Here is a 25,814-nt window from a genome sequence, read left to right on the forward strand (position 1 = left end):
TGATAAAAAATATCTTTGTTTTTCCGATGCTTCGATTGAAATATGGGTTTTCAAAGAAAACCCGCATAGTAAAATACAATTTGTTACACTTTCCAAACAACATGTTTCTTATATCTGGAAGGGTTAATGTTCCACAAACAGTTGCTATTTCATTGAACAATATGAAACGTGAAAATAATTACTATTAAAAGCTGTTTGAGTAATGTATCCCAAATTGTGACAATCAAATATAGTGGACGAATATAGTTGGATAATATAAAAATAAAAACTCGTCAGATATAAATTTGCACAACACACTTACACATGAAAATTTTACAATATAAAACTTGATTTCAACAGTTTGGGAAACTGTTGCAAGCTTTGGTTTTTGCAAGTGTTGATTTATGCACGTTTGAAAAGTACATCAGTGGCAAGAAGTAAAATAAATTAAAATCTATCTTTTTTATTGAAATGATGCACACAACATCTGTAGTTACATTTTAAAACTTCTGTATTTTTGTCTTTTCAGTCAAAAGGTGCAAAATAGAAAATAAAAATAAATATATATTTTTTTATTTTACGAATAATATACAGTCACTGAGTAGATGATTTTTGAGCGTGTATTTTTCGCGAATCGAAAAAAAAAACAAATAAAATGTTGACTTAGCAAATTTGCTCCGTTTTCTTGTCCCAGAAAGATTGCAATAAAAACTGCTGCCGTCTATTTCCGTGCCACATTATTGGAAAAAAGACAAAACGTAGGTATTTCAACGTGTCCTTAAGTTATAACGGTATTTACGGCATTTGTTATTGCAGGTTTAGGCATCGGATCAACACTGATAGGCAACATCGAATAGAATCCAGCTACCTGGAAAGTCGGTGGCCGTAAGAAGAACAGGCGTTGGAAGCTTCGAATGCCGATGCAGTTCCTTCGAATCCCCCTCTGTCTACAGTATCAGGTATCAGAAGGCCGGCTCCAAAGGCACGTTCCCCACCAGTTGGGAGATTTGTGCCATCGCTATATTTGAGCCTATTTCATCATCTACCCGATGGGAGAGGAAAGGGAAGGGAAAGATGGGAGGAAATAGGAGTGGGTCCCTTGAAGAGGGAAGATCGCATAAGCGAAATGAGAGCATGTAGCTCCATACCACAATGGGTTCGAACAGCGCCCTAAAAAGGGCACTGCAAAACGCGTGAGCGTAAAGAGAGCCTATAGCTCATTACCACAGCGGGTTAAGAATAACAGGATGTCCTGAAGATTCAGGCTTCTGTATTCAGTTTCACTTAATAAGTGTTTACCAAGTAATTGGAATCGCATTTGCGCAAAAACTGGACAGTTACATATCAGGTGATACGAAGTTCCATAATCGGAGTCACAACTATCACACACAAATGAGTCAGCACGCTGAATATTTGCCATGTGATAGTTGAGTCGGCAGTGGCCTGTCAACGCTCTGACCAAGAGACTGCAATTCTGCTTTGACAGATTTGTTAAATACTTCGCCACCTTTGGAGATGGCTCAGTAATATACAATTTTGTTTGACGACACGACTCCAAACTATTCCAATATTGCTTGTGCTGAGTTGCCGCCCAAGAGTTTATCTGAAGCTTCACCCAGCACTTCGAAATTGGAATAGCCGGCTCAGGGCCAATGAAGTCATGCGATGCTCCATCGCGAGCTAGCTCATCAGCCAATTCATTTCCAGCGATGGAAGAATGGCCAGGTACCCATACAAGGTTTACAGAGTTGACTGAATTCAGTTCCTCAATTTGAGTTCGACATGCGATAACAAGCTTCGACCTTGAGTTGGCCGAAGCGAGAGCTTTTATAGCAGCCTGACTATCTGAACAGAAGTATATGACTTTACCCATTACGCGCTGTTGAAGTGCTGATTGCACTCCACACATAAGAGCAAATATTTCCGCCTGAAAAACGGTGCAGTTTCTACCAAGTGAGTAAAACTGATTCAGCCTTAGCTCACGAGAATATACTCCTGCACCAGCTCTACCTTCAAGAAGGGAGCCATCAGTGTAACATACTATATTGTTTGATATACTTCTTTCCAAATAGCCAGACGTCCACTCTTCCCGTGAAGGGAATTGTGTGGTAAATGTCCTGTAAGGAAAGTTACAAGCAATTGTGAGATCACTTGGAGCAAGGACAATTTTGTCCCAATTCACCAAAAGTGGAAACAACGAAGTGTGTGTAGATCTACGATTCACTGGATTTTTCTCCAGTAGATCCAGTACCCATAAACGGTAAGAGCAAGAAAGTGCTTCTTGTTTAAGATATATGTGTAGTGGCGCAACGTCGAAAAGGGCCTCGAGCGCTGCTGTGGGAGTTGTAGAGAACGCACCAGACATCGCCATCAAGCACATCCTTTGGAGATGGCCCAATTTTGATTGGATTGTTCTCACTTCGCCCTTTTGCCACCACACAAGACATCCATATGCCAATATTGGTCGAACAACTGTTGTGTAAATCCATTTGATATATTTGGGTTTGAGGCCCCAAGTTTTACCAAAGGTTCGCCGGCATTGACCGAAGGCCATGCAAGCTTTTTTGACTCTGAAATCAATGTGAGGTGTCCATGAAAGTTTGGAATCTAGAATGACTCCGACATACTTTACTTGATCAGTCACATTAATCTCAGTGCCAAAAAGACGTAAAGGTCGAATTCCATCGCGGTTTCGTCTTTCCGTAAAAAGAACAATAGATGTTTTATTCGGGTTAACCGAAAGGCCATATTGGCGACACCAACTCTCGACTACCTGAAGAGCACTTTGCATCAGGTCGAATAGGGTGCTTATGCACATACCAACTATCAGAGCTAGATAGTCGTCGGCAAATCCATAAGTTGGAAAACCGCAATTATTGAGTTGCCTCAATAGCGTATCTGCTACGAGATTCCACAAAAGTGGTGACAAGACTCCCCCTTGGGGGCATCCGCAAACACTCAATTTTCGAATCGCTGATTGACGCAATGTCGAGAAGAGATGTCGGTTTTTGAGCATTTGATGAATCCAATTGGTAATCATTGTAGGTAGCCCATGGTTTCGTGCGGCTTCCAATATGGCATCGAAAGACACGTTATCAAAGGCACCCTCAATATCCAAGAAAACACCCAAGCACGATTGCTTCTGAGCGAATGCTTTCTCGATATCGTATACAACTTTGTGTAAAAGAGTCACAGTGGACTTTCCAGATTGGTAAGCATGTTGATTCACATGAAGAGGCATGTTTGCCAAATAAACATCACGGATGTGATGATCGATAATCCGTTCCAGACATTTCAGAAGAAAAGAGGTCAGACTGATTGGTCTAAAACTCTTCGCTTCCTCATACGACGCACGTCCTCCTTTTGGGATAAACTTTACAGTAATATCACGCCAGGATTTGGGAATGTACCCGGTAGCAAAACTGCTTACAAGTAGCTTTTTCAAAACATGTTTGATAAACTCAAATCCCTTTTGGAGCAGAACAGGATAAATCCCATCCGCTCCTGGAGATTTGAAAGGAGCAAAACTATTAAGTGCCCATTGAATCGATTCAGTAGTTACGATACTGCGAGCCGAGGCCAGAGACTCGTAACTACATGAAAAGACATTTGATTCATCCGTAGATGCTATGTCCACACATCCGGGGAAGTGTGTATTGAATAAACATTCTAAAACTTCTTCATCGGAAGAAGTAAAGTCACCATTAGGTAAGCGAATTTCGTTCACTTGGAAATCCTTAGATTTTGCAAGAATTTTGTTCAACCGACTGACTTCACTCAAACTGGAAACATTTGTACAAAGGTTTTTCCAGCCGGATCGTTCAGCAGAACGAAGAGCCTTCTTGTAAGCCTTGCGAGCTGACTTGAACGACTCTGATCCAGCTGAACGGCGTCTGTTCCAACTCCTTCTACATTGTTTCCTGAGTCTAGTCAGATCGGAATTCCACCATGGGGTCCCTCTTGTAGTCTTTACAGACCGCAGAGGACATGCTTCTTCAAAAGCTTCCATAATGTAGGATGTTGTAGTATCAACGGCATCATCCAGATCACTTGGATTTTCAATGGACGGAGAATATCCATGAAATTTGGTCGCAACCAATTCAATGTAGAGTTCCCAGTTTGTTGACCGGGGATTCCTAAAACGCAAAGTCTGCGCAGTTACATTTGAAGCTTCGAATGCCGATGCAGTTCCTTCGAATCCCCCTCTGTCTACAGTAGTTCCTACCCACAACAAAACAGCAGTTATTACCAGAAGGCGGTCCCAGAAAAGATGCCGACTCTTGCCAAAACTGTCCTGTGCCAACAGAAGCGACCAGCGCTTTTCCGAAGTCTTGATACGCACAGAAGGCAACTTACGGCAATGCACTTCACAAGGAGTCAGTCCGGAAAATGATGCGCAACAAAACAACTAAAAAAATATGTTTGTGAAACGCGAAGCTGTAATCAACTCGAGACTGCAATCATCTATTATTTTTAGTAATGGAATTTAGTTCAATATATGTGAGAGCTTAAGGTTTAATAAAAAAAACACAAAATTCTCATATTTGGTATAAACGTTCAGTTTCATTATTTCTCCTTCAATTAAGTCGAAAATAATTATAATTATTCTTATAATATGAACATATTAGTCCAGTAAGGCATACGGTTGAACAATCATAATCACAAACCACTTATTACACATACATTACTTTTCTTATTTCTATTTTATAGTTCAACTATTTTCTAACTATTTGCGTTAATGTGAATTTCGTGAAAAGGCACAATATAACCATCATTTGGCAAACTGTAAACGAAAAATTTTGTTCGAGAAAACAGACACCAAACTGTCAAACCAATTTGTGAAAGGGTTGGTTTATTGTTTTTTTGGATGTCATTTGGAACTATTCTAATATTGTCGTTAATGGTTATGAACAGTTAGGGAAACAGTAGAAATACGGTTCATGATTATGCGGGAAGGCTTACATGGTCATTTTCCACAAAATTGGCCATAACTCAAAAACGAAAAAAAAGTACATTTCAAAAATTTCAGCGATTAAAGCTTATGAAATTACCTTCTCAAAAATATATTTTTGAAAGCTTTCCACTAATTGAAACATAGTTTTTCCAGCTTTTCTTTACGAATTTTCTCAACGGTGGAATATTTTGTGGAAAACTGTTTCCAATTTATTTTTTTTTATTCCTGAGAAAATTTGCTTTCATTTTCATAAAAAAAACTTTGTTTCTATGATGCTTCGTTCTTGAGTTATGATTTTTCAATGTTAGTAGTGTCAGGGGAAAACAAAAAATTTCCAACTGAGTTTTCTGGAAAAATAGGCGACCCTGAATTTTTCTCAATTTTTCAGCTACGATTCACTCAATCAAAATAAAATATTTCTGGAATGGAGAAACACGAAATATGCTTCAAAAGGGCCTATTTTTCTTTTTTTATTTGAAAATTTTATATAAATATGAGTATATCTCGAAATTGATGCAACCTAGAAAAAAATTACTTAGGTACTTTTCGATTGCAATTTTTCTGTTCTATCAAATAATCACATAAAAAAATATTGTTTTTGATTTTTTCAAAACCTGTAATTTAAAAAAAAAAATCATAACTTTTTTGTCCATAATTCTTCTATTTTAAAACATTGTGCAATAAGTCAAATAAGTTGTCCCCTAAAACATATCCAAAAATTTAAAAAATCAAAACTGCGTTTCTGGAGAAAATCTATTTTAAAATTTTGTTTTTGAAATGAAAAATAATCTGTAACTTTTTTTTACCGAGCATATTTTTCTCCATATAGCTAAGTATGCTGTTTCGCTCAAGAAAAGTAAAGAAATTCCTTGACTGAAAGGGTCAAGAAATTTCCTACAGAGAGCCCCCTTTGAAGTGACATTTCTTCTCAACTGCGTACTGCGATCAGAAAAAAGTGATTTTCTTGACCATTTCTTGGGAGAAATTTTCCACGCATCGAGATAGGCGATTCCTTTTCTTGTCAGTAGCAAACCGGCCTTATAGTCCTAAGCAATACCAACAACTTTGTAGAAGATCTCATATCGATCGGACAAACCGTTTTCGAGTTACAGTTGTTTGAAGATTTGCCATGCATTTTCCGATACGCCCTTCTCAAAAATAAGGCGAGGTTCAAAATGGCGGTCTGAAAGTGCATAATGGCATTTTTGGTCATAAAGAATCTGTATGCAAATTTTCAGGCGATTCAAAAAATACAAAAATAATCGGGTTTGCGAAATGGCGTGGAATCGCTCATTTGTTTCGCTCGCCGAAAAAGCAGAATGGGCTCTGGAAATGTTCGGCTTGGTTAAAGAAACGGTTGTCTCGCTCCCGACTGTGAATGGAAGCGAGTGAGGGAAACGCAATAACTGAGTGAGTGTTTCCCATGCTTGGATAGGACAAGTACTGGCCAGGGGAACGGGCCAAGGAAAATTGTTTGCTCGATTAGGGTTCATTCAAATATTACGTAACGCAAAATTTGACAATTTTAGACCCCCTCCCAACCCCACGTAACAGCTTTTGTACGGAAAATTATATTTTTGTATGGACCGTAACACTATGTAAGACCCCCTCCCTCCCCCTGTTGCGTTACGTAATATTTGAACGGTCCCTTATTCCACAAGGAAAACAATGACAGTTCACTCATATTGGATCAGTTGTCAAAATTACCTTGGTAATTAGTAGCAAACTGTACTTGATCGCTCTACTTGGGATGTCGATACTCAGCCTCAGCAGCAAATCAGACGTTATGAAATTTGTGAATAAATCCTTACTTGGGTTTAAACAACATACGGTTCATTAATGATATGGCATGCTTGTCCGGAAAGATCGAAGGTACATAAAAAAGGAAAACTAGCAATTTTTCACCAAGTCTGCCTTCATTGTCATTGGAATGCTGAAATTATTTCGTTTCGCTTTGTTGTGCGGTCATCTCAAGGGTCATCTACATTGTGTGGTTGCCGGTAATAATTTTCGTATCGTTATTGGAAGTTATTCAGATACCGAAATGAATGAAATGGTTGTTAATACCGTTCAATTTCGATTCCCGGTGGGCAGTCCAAGACCATCATTGACAGAAATTGCGACGTTTTTAAAACAGCTGGATGTGGATTTGATTGAAATCGCTGTTTGTAAAGTTCGCTTCTCTGGAGCAGGCTTGAGAACTGTGGCCACTATTTACCACAGTTCATCGATTCTGCCAGTCAACCAAAACACAAAGCAGCAGCAGCATCAATACCATCAGGCGTTGCGCTGCCAACAGATCATACGCTGCTTGACTGTTTTTGTCTCTCCACTATGACCGTTTTCGGGCAGCCATCTCGAGGTGAATGATTGAAAAAAATGTTAAATAATTCAATCACTAATATTTCGCTTGTGTTTTCAACTAATTGAAATCTATTAGCGCTAATAGCAAGGGCACAATCATTTCGTTGCGATACATATAAACAAGTTCAATTTCATGCTGCCTTTATCGAACAAAAATGCAAAACCCCGAAAACCGGAAAAATCGTGTTACCACTGTGCTCGAGTCATTTCGCATTCGGGTTTGAAAAAACGTTGGGAAGAAGAATATTACAGTTTTCGGAGCCGTGACATTTTTTTGTTTTGAACGGTCATGGTTTGCTTTGGATTTTGATGGTCGTGTAGAAAAATGTGAATGTCGAGGTGGTAAATGTTTACTACAGTACATTTCCCATCCCTGGTCTGGAGGCGATGACTGAAGCGTTGGAGAAAAATACGGAACCAAGAAGATTCGAGTATGACAGTGGAACATTTATAGAAGTGCGAAGGTCAATCGCAGGCAGCAATGTCCGCTACGTTTGCATATTCGATCTGCCACCAGAAGTAAGTGACGAAAGCCTATCGGTAGCTCTCGGTAGATACGGCAAAGTTCAAAGCATGACGCGCGAAAAATTTCCAGCGATCCTGGAGGTGGACCATACACGCTGTGAACTAGACTATCGAAATGCATACATTTTGCCTTATGAAAGGTGGAACGGTTTTTGCAATACGCACGCTTTATGTATCGTTTTAGAATCAACTCACATCAAGGCGTCGATAGGCGCGTGTTTTTATGGACATCGAAATAGAAGTTCCACCGATGATTGATGTCGGTAATCGAAATAGCAGAGTTTTTCACGATGGATTGAAGGATGTGTGTTTTATGTGCAAAGCAATGGGGCATCGGAAAGACTCTTGTCCCTAGCGTCTGCAACACAGGAAAAAAGAATGTACCACAGCCAGTGTTGACCAGACTCATTTCCCCGAAATTCGAATTGTGAAGCCATGATAAGCCACTTTTATAACTGTGCGTTGTATTCCTGAGATGGAGGGGGAGGTGGTTGGGCTTGAGTGTTGCACATGGGATCCGACAGTTTCGATCTCGGTGGGCCGCAATTCAAGTTTCGGTGAAATGATTCGCACTCACTCACTTACTCATTTCATTTCACCGAAACTTGAATTGTGGCTCTCTGGGATCAAAATTGATCGATTTTGTGTGCAGTACTCAAGCTTAACCATCTGCTTTTCTATCTTAGGAGGATAGAGCATGGTTGTAGTAGTTCGTGGCTTCGTAGTTCGGAAAATGTTATTTTCGGGGAAATGAGTCTGAACAACACTGCACAGACAAACAGACGTCACACTCTCATCACTGTCCATCGACCAACTTTTTAACGATTGATTTGAATATCTGGTAGGAGGTCATTTGACCACCCGCAGCGCTCGCATCGTTTTTGTTCATGTGTGACGTTTGCACACTACCGCCACCTGTGGGTCCATCGGCCAACTACAGTGTTTTTAGCATTGGGCGTACATGTTTTCGCGACTATGATTTTAATCGCAATTTGTTCTAAGTGTTACGTCTGTTTCTCTGTGAACACTGAGTCCACAGCCAGTATCATATGCGACGATCGTCTCTGGTCAGGAAGCGGTTTCGGAGGAACAGGAAACAAGTAATCGAGATCGTGGAAGAGGACATACTTGAATCACCAACGGAAACATGTATTGAAGAATATTTGCATCCAACTGCATGTGGAATAAGTTTAGAAGAAGTGAAATAGATTCGTCGAAAAGAAGCCATGGAAAAGTTGACCGAAGTGGCAAAGGCCTTAGGGAAGTATTTAATAAACAGAACGCAAGTCAGCGGAGAGCTCAATTCGCAGTTTCAGGATCAGGATCCAAGCAGCATTCACGTTCAAAGAAAATATTGACTTCGCAGCACCAATCTGGAGTTCGCCGGTTGGACTTCCGAAGCGAAGTTTTGAACGAACTAACTGTCATTGCTCTGCCGGCTCGGCTTTTATCTCGACTGTTTTAGAAAACTGTCCAACATCACGTCGACGAAAGAAGTTTCACCACAACGGAGGATTTGTCAGTTCGAGCGTGCCAAAATCCTTCCGATTAAAAATGTGTTGGCGGCGCTTAAGGTGCAACTGTCCATAAATGATGATCAATTTTGTAGTTTTGGGGATGTGTTATCGGTTCTACCGGACATAGATGAACTAAAAGTGTATCAACATGCCTGTTGTTAGCAAGCATATGATCCGGATAGATCACCGAATGATCGATATGATATAAAACAGAATATTTTATTTTCAACGATAGTTTGAACATAGATTGTTCATGGATGGCACGATGAGTCTATCGTGTGTTACCTTAAGTTCGTTGATGAAGAAGAGGAAATTGAGCGAAGTTCTTTTTCTGAATTTTATCGGGATGCACAATATGCGCTCGAAAATCAAGAGACTGAAATCTTTGTTGTTTTGTATTGCGCATTTCTTTCACCACTGGACTATCGCAGAAGCTTTTACAAGTGCGGAAACGCTAATTAAAGTGCGCAATTGCATCAAAACGAGTAGGTATCTTCGGGGGACTTATTCCTCGCAAATCAAAGAATTAGTGCTCTGAAGACACCAACAGGATTCAATGCAATCCCGCAGTTTTATTAACACTTTCGCACTTATGAGACCGCACTTCGCAGTCCAGTGGTGAAAGAAATACACAATATAAGAATATCGTAAGAATGTATTCACCAAGAACTCGGCTCCATAGAGTTTTTAATTAAACATTTGAGCCTTACAAATAAACAGAATTGTAAAAAAATATATATTTCGTTTGTAGTGTGTGTGCCTTCCTCCTTGGTCGGAACAAATAGATAAAAACATTAATAGGGTCCTAAAGCCCAGTCCCAATTTTAGTGCCAAACGCTTAAGTTTAGGCCAAAATCACATGTTTACTCAATTTTCTAATGTTTTCCGTTGGTTTAAGCCCAAAAAAACATTTTTTTAGATTTTGTCACATTCTTTGGCCTAAACTCAAATTTTGGGTGTATTTTGTTTTCCGTGTCCCTTACGAAATGTCAGATAGGAACAACCCCATTGGTCGAACTAAAACCCCTGTGGTGTTTTTGTCGACTAAGCGAACGTCAAACATGATCAAAAGTGTCAAGGTTCATTTATGGACCAAATTTTTAACTTAAAGTTTAAACATGATATAGCCATTATTTAAGCGGAAAAAATTGCTAAAGTAGTTACAGTAACATGCTCTTTCGTGTTATTAAATAAAAACAAGATTTCATTAAAAATTTTAGGACCCAATTTCTTAGATTATGTCCACGGGCTTGCGTCACTGTGCGCTGTGCAAGTACTAGTGTTACCGCAGCTGAACCTCAGCGATTTTATCGCTGACGGCAAGTTTGCGCGAAAATTTATCGGCTGTTTGACAGTTTTTCCGTTCTTTCGTAAACAAAAACAAATCATTCTTGCCGATTTCGTTTTGCTCTCGCATTTCGCTTATAGATCCCCGCTTATCGTCTTTCACCCCCCCTTCTTCCACAACCATTGCATTGACCAGACAACCCGTCAGTCGAATCATCTTTTGCGTTTTCTTCAGTCCAAAAATCGGGAATCAGTCGATGGTTCTTTTCGCGAGTTCGTTGTTCTTTATTGTGTCCGCGTCGCGAATGCTTTTTGTGTATTTTTGTCGTCATTTTCGGTTCGACGACCATCTGATTGGCTACATTTCGGCTAGGAGTTCGTTCTAAACTGAGTTTTTATAGGTAGTGATTGAATTGTGTGCACATTTTCGGAACAAGTGGATAATAGTTGCGTGAGAGCATTCTTCTGCTCTTGAGGAAGGGTCAATTAAGGGAAGGGAATTGTTGTTGAAAGGGTCGCGGGGTCACATCCCACTGATTCTTGACCGTTGCCTTTGGGTCTCGTGAAGCTAATTGAGGCGGAAGTGAATTCGTTGCAAGGAAACGGCAGTCCTCATAGACTAGTCTGTGGATTTCACAAATTTCCGGAAAAATCAATGAAGACAGAAAGCTGTAAGAATGGAAAATCGACGGTTCTTTAATCAGGAAGGCAAGGAAGCGAAGAACTTTTACCATCTGTCCGACGACGGAGAGGAAAGCGGCTGCAGCAGTAAGTACCGATTTGATTCATCATCGTCTACGATTTTTATGAAGCGTGGGCGGATTCGTGGGAAAGAAGTTCGGAGAGAGCATCTTGTGGTGGGATGTTTTAATTTGCCATATTTATTCGTGTTTTAGGAAGCTACATGCGGAAGCCACCGGCTCACTTGAAACCACGTTCGCTGCAGAGTGCCTCGCAAAGCAAATCAGCTGCAAAATCGTCCGCTCCAAGAGTGCGATCCGCTTCGACGGGACGGGACAAAAAGTCGGAACTTCAAGCCCGGTACTGGGCTTTTCTGTTCGGGAATCTTCAGCGATCTGTGAGTTATGTTTCAACATAAAGTATAATAGTTTATTAGAAAATGCGCAAACCATTTAAATATTATGCTTGGATGAGGTCAAGGAGAAAAATGTTTAACTTTAGGAATTTTAACTAAAGGAAATTTTAAACTATAGGCAATGATCTGTTAAAGCAATAAGTGCAGTAGCAGGTATATAAAGTCTCTATTTTAACCCTTTAATGCCCACTGTATCTGTAGAGCACCACAGTGTGATCAAAAGATTATCAAAAGATATCTTAGAAAATTGTGGAAGAATTTCAAGTGAATCGTTTTGTGTAATAAAACTAAACGTTTTCCCTAAGTATTACGCCTGGAATATTTTCAGAAACCCTTCTAGTGATTCTGTCACACGTTTTCCAAGGAATTTATCAACGAATTTTCCGGAAATACTTCTACAAGGGACATCTCCAAATGTTTATGCTAGAAATTTTATTATTTTTAGAAAAATCCTTTGGAAACTGTAGACGTATTTATTCGGTCAGAGATATTTCTATGAACTTATTAGGTGTTCGTTCTGGAAGTTTTTTTGAAGAAACTCCTTCAAGCATTGTTCCAGGAATTTGAATGGATTTTTTTTCTAGATTTCTATTTCAGGATTCTTTCCAAAGATTTGTTCTAGAATCGCTCCAGGGAGTTCTTCCAGAGATTATTCTATGCGTTTCTCGATGAATTCCTTAGACGCTTCGAATTCGTCTAAGGAATGCTCATAAAACCTAGTCTTTTTCGAAAAAAAACCTCAAGCAATGCTCACAAGAAATTTTAAATAAATGTTTTAAATTTATCCGGGAATTCGTTAAAACATTTTTACTAAGATTTTGTAAAGTTTCTCTTAATTTTTTTTCGTAATGGGAATGTTTTTGACTGCCCTGGGTATAGGATATAATTACGCCTGTCACACGATACAGGAATGCGAAAAAGAAAACTTTGGCAAAGGAAGTTAATGACTGTGGAAGTGCACTTAGAAGATTAAGCTGAGAAGCAGGTTTTGTACTAGTAAGGACGTTATTCCGAAAAGAAGAAGATGCTTCCTTGAACCTCAGTCAGTTTTACCATAAATTCCAACATCAAACAAAATACAAATACTAAGAATTCGGCAAATGCGAGAAAATTTTGCATAAAATCAACAAGATTTTTTCACACCAAAAGGTTTTCAAACGATGACAAATTCGCTCTTATGGTCAATTTAAGCATGACTATCATTAATTTAGTGGAATTTCTGAACAGACCATTATTTTCGAATCAGGCGATTATTGGCGCTTTCAAATCATTTTATACGCATTCTTAGTTTTCTTAGACATTCAATAAAAACACCCATATTTTGTCTTATTGTTCTCGTGTAATTTACGGCTTCGGCACCCCTCGAATATTCTTGGCAGCTTGATTGGAACGTTAGGTTCACAGTATTTGTTTATAAAAACACTCCAACGACTTTTTTTATTGAATTGTTAGTCATCTAAAATGAATTATTTGTTAACTGTTTATGTATTTGAGTATTTCTTGAACCTGAAATTATTTTATAAAACCTGGAAATACCAGGGGAATTTTATTTCTAGAAACGAGTAGACACCCTTCAGCATCAATTTTTGACGAATCTTACATAAACTAATTCAGTTCCGTATTAAGCTTATTAGAACAATCAAGTAACGATTGATATACAGTCAAGATTCTAAGATTTTGATAAATTTAGACTATTTTTAGAAACATTTTTTCAACTAATTCTGTTTAGAGCATTTTTTCCTATACAAAACATTGAAAAAAGTCGTGGGCGCAAAGGGTTTAACCGAAATGGCCTATAAATTCACTTTTTTTTTTAATTCTGCTTGAAATTTTAGAGGCTTAACAGAAACCTTCACAGACAATTTGGTAAAGTTATTATAAAACCTAAATCTAACTGTTAGTTTTTCAATTTATTATTTGAAATTACAATAAATGGAAAACCGTTTTTCAAACACTTTTTCTATATTTTTTCCTGAAATTTTAAACAAAAATCAACTCTACGATTTTTGTTACCCGCTTGCCTCACGGTGCCTTATTAATGTTTCGTTTTCTCAGAAAATGAATCTATTATGATTGAAAAGAGGCGCGCTTGAGTTTATTCTCTTGAAGGGTCTTTTCAACTTAATTGTTTCCTTTAGATGTTTCTGAGTAGGTCTTACCTCGTAACGCACCACGTAAAGGTGATCTATCTGCGTTACGGGAGCACAATTGTTACTCTAGAAGATCTTCAAAAAATTCTACAGGAATTTTTTCAAGTAGAATCACGAAAGTGTTTTGTAAAGTTCTTGAACTGCATCGGTTAGGGATTTTTCCAAGAAACCCTACAAGTTTGTTTGTTTTTCCAACTATTCTTCGTTTTCTGACTTTCAGGAATTACTCCAAAAAATCCTCCAGCGATTATTGGGGGAAATCTATCAAGATCTATTCAAGGAATTCCTCTATAAGACATTCCACTACTCATTTTTATAGTTTGCACTAACGTAAGAACTACACGTCATTCACGAGACGCGACGGCGACAAGACATAACACATATCTTTCTTACAAATCGTCAAAAAGTTTTAAAAATTACCTTTTCGTCGACCGGTTTCGTGCGCGATATAGCCCATCTTCGGGACAATGTCCGGCTGATAAAACTTTTTGACGATTTGTAAGAACGATAAGTGTTATGTCTTGTCTCCGTCGCGTCTCGTGAAGACATTCCAGACAATAAATAAGGTGTGAAATAAATAAATAAATAAATAAATTTCTCTAGGAATTTCTCCAGTCTTTCATCCAAGTTTTCTTCAGTTCTGTTAGACATTTGTAGAGTAAAATCTGTATGGATTTTTTAGAAGTTCATTCAGGGTAATTATTCCAGTAGTTATTTGGCGCATACTTACACAAGTTTTTTCAGGGATTCTGTCCGATGTTTTTCAAGATATTCCCAAAATATGGCAGGATGTTATTCAGAAATACAGCTTATTACAGCTAGAGTCTTGCTCTGATCAGTGTTCCACAGGTAGTTCAGGATACTCTTCAGAAACACCGCTGTTTTTTTTATTTCTAATAATTTATGAAAAATATCATTTACTTTTCTCTGTCACATTCTAGGAAAATGCCAAGAAATTTCTTTTGAAAACTTACTTGGATTTTTTTTAAATTTCTGAAGCGATTACCAAAGGAACCTTAGGAGGTATCTCAGGATTAGTTGAAACCCTGAACCACAATTTTGTGATTAATCTGAAAGAGTTAGGCTTTTAAAAAAATCTTAGGAAGAATTCCTTATGTAATCTTTGAGTTAATTATTATGGTTTACTTTAGAAAATCCAGGTTGAATGTTAAAGCTATGTAAAACAAAATAATCGGAGGAATTCCTTGGGAAGTTTGTAAAAAGTCACTAAATTAAGTGTTGAAAAATATAGAAAAAAACACTGGATAAATGTCGGAATTAATTTCTGATGAAAATTCTGAAGAATTCGGAATAATACTGCACGCTTTGCAACGAAAAATGTCCAAACTATATTATAAATATTCTTAGATAAATATCTTATCAGATTCATTGAGGAAACAAGATCTTATTTCCTGGTTTATGTTAGTTGTCTGTTCTTTTTGTTCCTGTTTGGCCCCTTTTTCCAGGAGAGGTCTCAAAAATTTCTAATTTCAAGACACTTAATCGCTACCAGCTAAGCTGAATAGGTTGGTACGAAGAATGATCGGCTGCGTTATATTTGACATTGCTGCAAGTGTTGCAGGATGCATTGCGTTAGTTCTTGAAAATATCCCTTTCGAAAGTAGCACTGGTTCGGTAGATATAGTTGTCTGAGAACATCTCGGGATACATCAAGAACGACTCTGCGTCTACTATGGCGAATCCATCTAATATTACCACAATCGATAGCATAGCTGTGAATTTTCCAGAGTTTTCAGACATTTTTTCTGCAGCGGTGTGCTGAAATCGATCAGCATTTGGAGCTGTGCCCATTCGTTGATCTAGGTGAAGAAGCTGACAGTATATTACAGTCAACTCTCCTTAACTCGATATTGAAGGGACCATCGAGTTAGGGAGGTATCGAATTTTAGAACACAAAACCACTGCAAATGCGATCCATGAGACCATGGTGGTAGCCATGAAAACCAACATTTACTATGGTTATCTAACTCGATATCGAGATAAGGAATATCGAGTAAGGGAAAGTTGAGACTGTACTGTATTCCTCTTACTGGACATCACCCTGGCATCTGTATGGGTTGCGGAAGTAAAGCACCTATGCAATTTTCTATTCCTATTATTTTAACTTTAAAATTCACTTACAATGATAATTACAATACCCTTCCATTACCAGGTGAACGAAATCTACCAAACGGTCGAGTGTTACGAAAATTTGCCCTCATGCCAGGAAGCGATTCTCGTGCTGGAAAACTACATCCGAGACTTTCGGGCGTTGGCCGAATGGTTCAAGGTTTCTTGGGATTACGAAGCGACCCCATTGCCTCAGCGTCCACAATCGCTGGCTTGGGAGGTACGGAAGAGCAATCCGGTTCCACGTGAGTACTTTTGTTCATATCTATTGATCGCTTTTGACTAAACTGAGTTTTCTTTTTAGGCGTCCGCAAACCCATCTCCAGTCCGGGCATATCCGGCAAATCGAGTCCAAGCTTCTCCGGTAAGAACAGTCCAAGTCACGCAGTGGAAGATCTGAACAAATGTTCTCCGAAAAAGCACTTCAGTTCCACGGAGAGCCTCAGCACGAAGAAAGGCTGTGCTGGATTGGGAAAGCTGTTGGTCAAAGATATGATAAAACAGTCCGTAGGGGCAAACGAGAATGCAGTGCTGGACGAAGCGCAGAAAACACTCCAAACGACGGGAGAGAATGACCACCATCAGCCGATTGGTTGTAGCAATATCGATGCTTATGTACTTAAACTGGATCAGTACACGCAGACTAATTTAGATGACGAAAATCTAACGTTGGCTGAATACCTGGAAAAGTATTGCAAGAAAGAGGAAGATGTTAAGGAAGTTGTGAAGCAGGATGAAGTCGTTCAGGAAGAGACTAAAATCGTTGAAGCGGCGCCTCAGGAAGATAAGAAAGTTGCTGAACCTGTTAAGGTTCTTGAAAAGGTTCTGGAAGCTGCACCTAAAAAGGTCGCACCAGTTACGAAGTATGCAGCTGTAGTGAACAGTGCTGCCAAGCCCTTAATACGGCAAGCTGGTCCAGTCGTTCAGACTAAAACTGTTCTGCCATCGAGAACGGTTCCTTCGAAGACTGTTCGAACCGTGCTGAATGTCCGCAAGTCTGCAACCTTATCTAGTCTCAGTCAGAGTCAAACGAAAACCGTTTCGCTCCCGGCTAAAAGTGCAACCATTTCAAACATCCATTCCACAGGTTCGAAACCTGGTGCTCGTCCCGTAGCAAATCCAGTGAGAAGCAAAACCATTCCAACGAATGTGTCCACTCGTCTCTCGACACGTTCCAAAACGATGATAGAAATGAATAACCGACGGAACGACAGTAAAGTGGCACCTTTCCCATCAAAGCTGTCATTTTCGCGCAAAACCTCTAGGGAAGACGTCGACAGTTCCAGTTCTACTTTGAAAGCCAGCACCGATCGATTGGGTTCAAGGAATTCAGTCATAGATGCTTCCAAGTCCCGTGTTCAGAATGGACCCGCTACGAGTAGACGTTCCGAACCGAAGAGCCTCCCATCTGACGCCGCCAACAATGACGGATGGTATACGGTGAAGACGAAACGACGGTCAAGTCTCCACTGGGCAACTAGGTTCAATCAACCTAGCGGATACGCAAGCCTTCCTACGCTTTCTCTGCTGGATGAAAACGGCAATGCCGAAGAGAATGAGCCTAAGGAATCTACGGATAATGTTAACAAGTCATCGAAAGTAGAACCGAAAGTTGTTAAACCGAGTATTGCATCGAAGACTCCGCCTGACTCCAAAACTAAAGCGACTTCAATTGCTAATGCAAAGCCCACGATTCCTCCTACTAAAGCCGTGACCACTATACCACCAAAGCGACCCACAACAGCACCCGCAGTAGCGAAAAGGGTTGTTCCGACCAACCCTCCTTCAGCAGCTCAGCCAAAGCAACCAACACTAAATGGTCCAACGACAATGAGCCGACAAAAATCCGATCTCACCGGTTTGAAGCTAAAAACCTTGCACAAGGAATTTCTCCGTAATGAAAAAATGAAATCAAAACCTCCGGCAGCACCGATCGTCAACGGCGAACCAGATGAACTGGCCAAGACAGTCGAAGAAACTGTCCCGATCCCCCCGGAGGATACCATGTCCCAGTTGAACAAGGTCGACATGAACATCCAAACGAACCTGGTATCGTCCACCATACAAAATCTGTACGAGAAGTGTCTTGGATCGAGTGACGATGGCGGTGGAGATGGCACTGCAATAGTCGTCGGTAAAGCATTGCTGCGATCGGAAATTAACTTGTCCAGTTGCGACGAGTTGGAGGAACGGGAGGACATGGAAAGCGACGAGGATCAGCGTAAACTGTTGGAGGAACAGGAAAGCCTTGAAGCGCAAATTCGGGAACTACAGAATACGGGTGAGTATTAATGATAGATCGATTCGATTAAAGATTATTTGTGAGACTGGTTTGTACTTATTACTTGAAATTTGAGCTATTATTATCCATTCAAAGGTACGAAATTGAATCATGGGAAGGCGAATTTGATTGTTTGCCAAATGGATTTAATTTAAAATCAACTCATAGTCAAGAAAATTGTAATAAGAGAAAGCGTGGTGAAATGAACAAGGGTGGTAAAATGAACACCGTTCCTTTTACTGAGAAAAAACAAATTTCGATAATTTTCTATCACGCATGGACGATTTAGTAGAGCATAAAGCGAAATATGCAACAGAAAAGTAATCGCCTATCTCGATGCGTGGGAAATTTCTTGCAAGAAATGCTCAAGAAAAGCAGTTTTCTTTGATCGCAGTACGCAGTCGAAAAGAAATGTCATTTCAAATGGAGCTCGCTGTAGAAAATTTCTTGACCATTTCTTCCTCAGAAATTTTTACTTTTCTTGAGCAAAACAGCATACCATCAGTGCACCAAATTCCGCTCATTTAAGGGAAGTTATGTGTTCAAATGTTCATTATAAAATAACTATTGGGTCAATCAATACTTTTTTCACGTCATAATGTAGCTCCAAGTATAGGTAATCAGCGACAAAATAAAAATAATTTGAAAAACTTTCATAAAAAATCATTTAATTGCATTGCATGACCCAATAACCGCTCACGAGGTCTTGTGTTTTCAATATAAAGAATTATTTTATCAAATGAAAGTAATGTCAGATGACTTCATTTAAATGTTGCTAATATGTATTGCTAGAATATATCCGTGCGAAAAATGTTGGTTTTTGACACGATAATTCATATTTTACACTAGTGAGCGGGCATGAGCGGATACTGGTGCACTGATGGTACTTAGCTTAAGGCGAAGTAGGCCGTCATTGAAATTTGTACGCGTCGTTGATGATTGTTGCTAATTCATCTTACGATTTCGAATCAAAGAAAATCAGTTGTTTTTTTTACTGCTGTTGTATCGATTTCCGTCTCGTATCCGGGTACTTGCGAGGTCTGTGTCTGTTTGTTTCCGTGTTGCTTTTTCGACATTCATTGTTGCAGTTGAGGATATCTCTCGGGGCTCCGCGTCCTGCAGATTTTGAAAGTAGGTTCTACAGGTAGCAGTGCTATAGGGGCCGCTGATTTAAGGTTCCACGTGCTTGGTTGATGCCTATATTGCGTTATAAATGTTCGCTTGTTTTAAAAATTTAAGCAGCTTGGCTTGTCTTTCTTTATCTCCACTTAGTGCTGTTTGAACACACTCAATGTCGTGTTCTCTTCGTAAGAACTCCAGAGTAGGACAACGCGCAATAAAATGTTCCACGGAGTTGTGAGTGTGGCAGGTTTCGCAAGATATTCTGAATCCGTCCCCATTGGCTCCCATATTATGGAAGAGTCTGGTATGTCCCGTGCGTAATCGGGAAAGGACAATTTGGTCCCTTCGTGATGCTATGTCGTCCCATCGTTCAACATTAGGTTTGATTTTCCTTGCAAAAGTTGTTTGGTCTTGATGCCAACGAAGAGACCATGAGTCCCAGACCACATTCTTAACCCAAAGCCTTACGTCGTCTGCCGGAGCTTTAGGTGTTAGTAGACGGCTTTGTCTACCCCGATTTGCCAGCAGGTCCGCCTGTTCATTACCGTGTATTCCACAGTGGCCTGGTACCCACATAAAGGATACGTCAATTTCTAGCTCGTCCAGGGTACGTTGTATCCGTTGTATGAAAGGGTGCTTGTTCATCGGGGATTCAATGGCCTGTAGTGCACTGGCTGAGTCGGTAACTACCAAGATCGATGTTGTGCTCGGCTGGGTCACCGCCCGGAGGATCGCTGCTGCTTCCGCCGAGAAGACAGAACAGATCTTCGGCAATTTATGGGATTCACTAATATTCTTTCCAAAAATGCCAGCGCCCACTGAGTTGCTTTTCTTGGAACCATCCGTGAACCTGACGTCCGCGTGTTGGTACTTTTTTCCGATCAGCTCATTGAAGTGGCCCTGCACTTCGTATGGAGTAGCATTTCTTCTGAATTTTTGTTTAATATGATTGTCGACAGTTGGATTTTTTGCCAACCAGCTTCTTGTCCCGACGCGGTGGAGCCCAGCCACCGGGGGAAGCCGGTAATTGGCCACGCTTTGCAGGGTACGGTTGGCTTGATCGGGAAGGAAGCCAGCAGACCCGTTACCTCTGGTACGTTCTAGGAAGCCAATAGCTCGGTTGCAGAGTGCAGATGCTATTTTGTACTCAAGTGGCAATATTCCGGCTTCCGAACAGGCTGCGAGAGCAGGTGTGGACGGCAACAGACCTGAGATAATTCTAATTGCTTTATTAAAAGTTGGCTCATGCATGCTTAGAAGGGAGTCGAGAGCACGGCTGGTGATTTCGATACCGTACAGAATCTTGCTAACAATAACGGCGTCAGCGACACGGAATCTAGTGGTCCGATCACTGCGTGTTCTTCGCCCAGATATCGCCCTTATAAGGTTCAGTCGGTTTAAACAGCTGTCTTTTAAATTTTTAAAATGTTTCTGGAAGTTAAGTTTCCGATCTAGGGTCACACCTAATATTTTAATGGCCATCCGCATTGGAATTGCATTTCCATTGATTGTCACTGGTCGTTTTGGTGGTAGGTGATTGGACCCACAGATATGCAATCTAGCACTCTTCTCGGCTGCTATATCAAAACCGTTTCGAGTCGCCCACTTCTTCTTCTTCTTCTTCTTCTTCTTTCTGGCGTTACGTCCCAACTGGGACAAAGCCTGCTTCTCAGATGAGCACTTCCACAGTTATTAACTGAGAGCTTTCTTTGCCGATTGACCGTTTTTGCATGTGTATATCGTGTGGCAGGTACGATGATACTCTATGCCCTGGGAATCGAGAAAATTTCCTTCACGAAAAGATCCTCGACCAGTGGGATTCGAACCCACGACCCTCAGCATGGTCATGCTGAATAGCTGCGCGTTTACCGCTACGGCTATATGGGCCCACTTAACGACGGCAGTTACGGCTGCTTGTAGCTTCCTTCGGATTAGCTTTGGGTGCTTACCCGCTACCAATAATAGTACGTCGTCGGCGTACACCAAAATGAAAACGCCCGCCGGGAGCCCGATGAAGACGCTATTCATAGCTATAAGAAATAGGGTTACAGCTATGACCAAGCCCTGAGGCACTCCGGTTTCTTCAGGGACCGTTTTTGATCGGTGATTACCAACAGTAACCTGAAAGGTACGGTGCGACAAGTAGTTTTTCAGGAATTTCAGCATATTGCCAGTAATCCCCCAACTAACTAATTGCTGCAGTACTCCGAGCATCCAAGCTCTATTGTAAGCTTTGGCTAAATCCAAAGACGCTAATTCTACATGCTCATTTTGCTTCATGGCGTCATCCAGGATCTGTCCTAATGAAGCCAGGTACGTGCCAGTTCCGAAACCGGAACGAAACGCATGCTGCCGGGGGTCGAGCTTCCGGCCAGATTCGAGGAATTCGATTAGCCGACGGTTCGCCATCCTTTCTATCACTTTTGCTGCGCAACTGGTTAAGGTGATTGGTCGGAAATTACTCACCAAGTTTGTTGGCCCCGTTCCTTTTGGGATTGGGACCACTAACCCATGTTTCCATTGTTCTGGAAGAGTACCATTAGTCCACTCCCTATTGATACTTTCAAGAAGATGACGTTTGCCGCAAGGCGGTAGATTTTTCAACATTGGGTACCCAATATCGTCGACACCTGCAGATTTCCCTTTGACCTTTCGAAGGGCAAAGACTAATTCTTCCATGGAAAACGGAGTGTTGAAGTCCTGTCCTCGGTCCGGCGGTATGTTCAGGTCTGCGATTGCTGTTGCAGCGGTCGGATGATGCTTGAGAATGGTTTCATTGTAGCGCTGTATGGACGAGGCATCCTTAAAAAAGTCTGCTAATGCGTCCGCAATGATGGTCGGATCCCTTGTAACGGTATTATTTATTTTCAGGGCAACACCTTTGGATCGCCTCTTACCCTGAAGACTATTAAATCTGTTCCATATTTCGGTCGCGGATTGACTGTCATTTATGCCATCGAGGAATGCTGTCCATGATTTTTCCTTGGCCTCTTGTATAACTTGACGGCAGGTGTTGCGAACCTCATGATATCGGTTTATGGCTTCGGTTTTGTTAGGGTGCCCATCGGGAAGTCGCTTGCAGGCTCTCAACGCTTTTCGTCGTGCCTTGATCGCTTTTTTGGTGTCGTCCGACCACCAATGTAAGGCTCGTCGTCCAGGTTTGGAACTGGTTCTAGGTATTGTATCGGTTGCTGCACTGTTAATGATGACGGTAAGGTCCGTAATATTCGATGGAGGGCATGCGTTGAGTTTACTCTCTACTGTTTCTTGGAAGCTATCCCAATCGGCAGCCTCGTATTTCCACCTCGGGCGCCTGGACGTTTCCGGCACTATGTTGTCAGCTAGAGACAGTAAGACAGGATAGTGATCACTTCCATGCAGATCTGAGTCAACGGACCAGGAGAACCTGTGGCCATAGCGCGAAGAAACCAGTGAAATATCGATTGCAGACTCTGTGTTCCTACGCATAAAAGTAGGAGAACCGTCGTTGAGGAGAAGAAGCTGATGTTTGTTAACAATGTTCAGGATATTTGAACCGCGGTGACAATTTTTACCGCTACCCCAGGCACGGTGGTGGCCATTGGCGTCTCCCATCAGTAACATCGGTTCCGGGATTGTTCTAATTATCTCCTCTAACTGCTTTTTAAAGTTCGACAGTTTACCGTTTGGTAGGTAAAACGACACGATCGATATAGGAAAGGGCCATGATAATCGAACTGCTACTATTGGCAGTTCAGTGTTTACATGAATCTCATCGGCTGGTATTTCGGCGGCTATTCCCACAGCTACAGACCGGTATAGGTTTGTTCCACCTTTGGTGTACCATTTGTAGCTATTACTGAGGGTCTTATTCATAATCGTTGGAGTGGCTCGGTGGATTTCTTGCAAGGCGAGTACCGTAGGTCGCATCTCGTGCACAAGTAGCTCCAGGCCAGGCAGATTATGGAAAAACCCATTGATATTCCACTGTATTGCGAAAATCGTGCTACTGGTTGTCTGTGATTGCGGTGATGTACGACCTGTTAAATCTCTATCGGGCGCAAGCTCTGGCGTGGAACCCGCGACTGATGGAGGTGATCGGGTTGCGACGGTGATGGGATTTCTATGTGGTGCCTTTACAGGAGAGTGCCTTTACAGGAGAGTAGATTTGTGACCAGGATTTGTGGAGCACCCGGGTACTATCAACGCTCGACGACCATAGCGGGAGCGATGCAAAATGTCATACAGGTGGGAATTGCTTACTTCTTGGCCTAGGGGGGCAAAAAATCGTTCCTCGTTAGTGGGGCAGCCAACAGTTGTACATTGTTCTGATACACAATTAGTGTGTCGAGATGTTGCTATTTCAGGACTTTCTAGGACAAAAAACGGGCCAGTTGCGGACCCCGACAGAGCTCCACCAAGAGCAGGTCCAGATGTGGGACCCAGGCTTGGCAAAGATGAGGGAGCCGCAGGCTTGCGATTTGGGAGTTTCTGGACTTTTGTTGCTCCCAAAGTTGTCGATGGCGTGTAGGTGCGACACGATCTTCTTGGATTTCGTCTGGGAGGATTCTTGGTTTCGTCGTTGTTCTTCGGAGGATTGGGCGTCTTGGTCTTTGCCTTCTGATTGGTTCCCAGGGCACTGAATGTATTTTTCCATTGCTTGCATCCCTCGTTGTCCTTAGGGGAATAGGACATATATCCCTTTTGCGTCCCTCTTCCAACCCTGACAGAGCACCAGAGGTTATCCGCCGGTTCCGGTACAGCCAAGACTTCCGCACCGACGGGGCCCTGATTACCCGGACAGTATGTTGGGGACTCCGGGGGATAGGCACTGTGACCTTTGTGCGTCCCGGGGACAACAGTTACGCCAGGATGTCGAGGGTTGTCCTTTAGTTCCGGTAGGGGTGTATCGTCCGCACTAACGGGGCCCCGACTGTCCGTGGCCCCTGTTGTCATCGTTTTCTTCGTTTGTTGTTCATTCGGAGGTTGTTCAGTTGGGGATTGCTCAGTCATCTCTTGGATGTCTACAGTCGCTGCGGTGAATTGCGGAGTGAAGATGGTAAGAGATAAGTTAATCTCGAATACTTACCCGACCAGACGGAAGAAACAAGATTATAACAGAATGTGTTCCCCTGATATGATTTTTTTTCTATCACCAGTTGTAACAAAACATGTACCGTTAGTAGTTAAAATAACAAAAATTCTAACAAAATTTGCACCAAATTAAACTAAAATATAACAAACCCTGTTACAATTATATCAAAATTATTACAGAATGTGTTGCAAGGATGTTGCAAAATAACAAAATTATTGCAAACTATGTTACTGTTTATGACATCGGATGTTATTTGCAACAAACTTATAAATGCGATGTCAAAAATATAACAAATGTTGTTATAAATGTGTTACTTAAAATATAACAAGTTGAGAACAAAGCCATCTTGATAGCAACATTTTATCAAGTTCTGTTGTTTTTAACTGCTGTTGATAGGAATTTGTTATAATCTTGTTATGAGGTTCTGGTCGGGTAGGCTGTTGAGATGAGAAAGAACTGAGCATGTTCGTTTTTCTTTTTAGTTTCTAGCTTTACCTCCTCTTTTGCGGTTTTTACTTTTCCGCTAGGAGTCGGTGAGTAAGCAATTGGACTCGCCAGAGGGACTGCTATAGTCAGAACCGGAGTGGGCTCTTTTGGAAGGGTTTGAGGTGTGAGTTGCATTCGAAGTTCCTGTCTTCTTGGATATGGCCGAAGTCATGCTGTGGTCTGATACATTTCCATCATGCTCTTTTCCATTTGCTGGGCTTTTGTCGTTCTTTGATGCTACATTCGATATCCATTTTGTGACCCTTTCGGCCACTTTGGAGTCAAGAATCGACGATTCAATTGCGGATTCTTCGGAGGACGAATGAGAGGTCATAGTCACCATTTGATCCTGTGGTTCTGTTAGATCGACGATCGTTGGAGTATCTTGCTCACTTGGCGCCTTTTGGCTGCCCTGGAGTTGGGAAATGATACGATTTTGCCGAGCAATATGTCTATCTTTGGCTACCAAAGCATCTTGTAGGTTCTTAACCGTCTCGGTGAGGGCAGCAACCTGTTTTATGAGATCCCCTATGGTACCATGCTCTTTTGCGGTTTCGATGCGATTTCCTACATTGTTGTTCTGCAGAGCTCCATATCGGCCATCCTTTGTTCTCGCGCTTCGGCATCTGTTTGCAGCTTTTTGATGGTATCCTTGAGACCCATGATTTCATGACCTTTGCTGGCATTAACGACTCCTGAAAAGGTGCCGCTGTTTCGACTGGCTCCTTGCCGAAAGTCGTACTCTCTACGAGCTTGTGGATACGATATGTCCATATCCACTCGTATTTGCTGAATGGCTGTCTCTTTCTCGTAAGCCGGACACTTTCGACTCGACACGGGATGTTCTGC

General features: G+C 41.2%; 1 protein-coding gene across 1 annotated transcript in view; it reads left to right on the forward strand.

Moving 5' to 3' along the window:
* Window positions 1–10,798: 10,798 nt before the first annotated feature.
* LOC5570926 overlaps window positions 10,799–25,814 on the forward strand; it is a 231,975-nt gene continuing 216,959 nt past the window's right edge. Inside the window, exons 1-4 of the mRNA XM_021844903.1 lie at window positions 10,799–11,394; window positions 11,523–11,704; window positions 16,046–16,247; window positions 16,307–18,283. Of these exons, the coding sequence (XP_021700595.1) occupies window positions 11,304–11,394; window positions 11,523–11,704; window positions 16,046–16,247; window positions 16,307–18,283 (2,452 nt within the window). The 5' untranslated portion in view covers window positions 10,799–11,303. The remainder of the gene's footprint in view (window positions 11,395–11,522; window positions 11,705–16,045; window positions 16,248–16,306; window positions 18,284–25,814) is intronic.

Source organism: Aedes aegypti, chromosome 2 (assembly GCF_002204515.2).
Source record: "Aedes aegypti strain LVP_AGWG chromosome 2, AaegL5.0 Primary Assembly, whole genome shotgun sequence".
Classification (NCBI taxonomy): domain Eukaryota; kingdom Metazoa; phylum Arthropoda; class Insecta; order Diptera; family Culicidae; genus Aedes; species Aedes aegypti.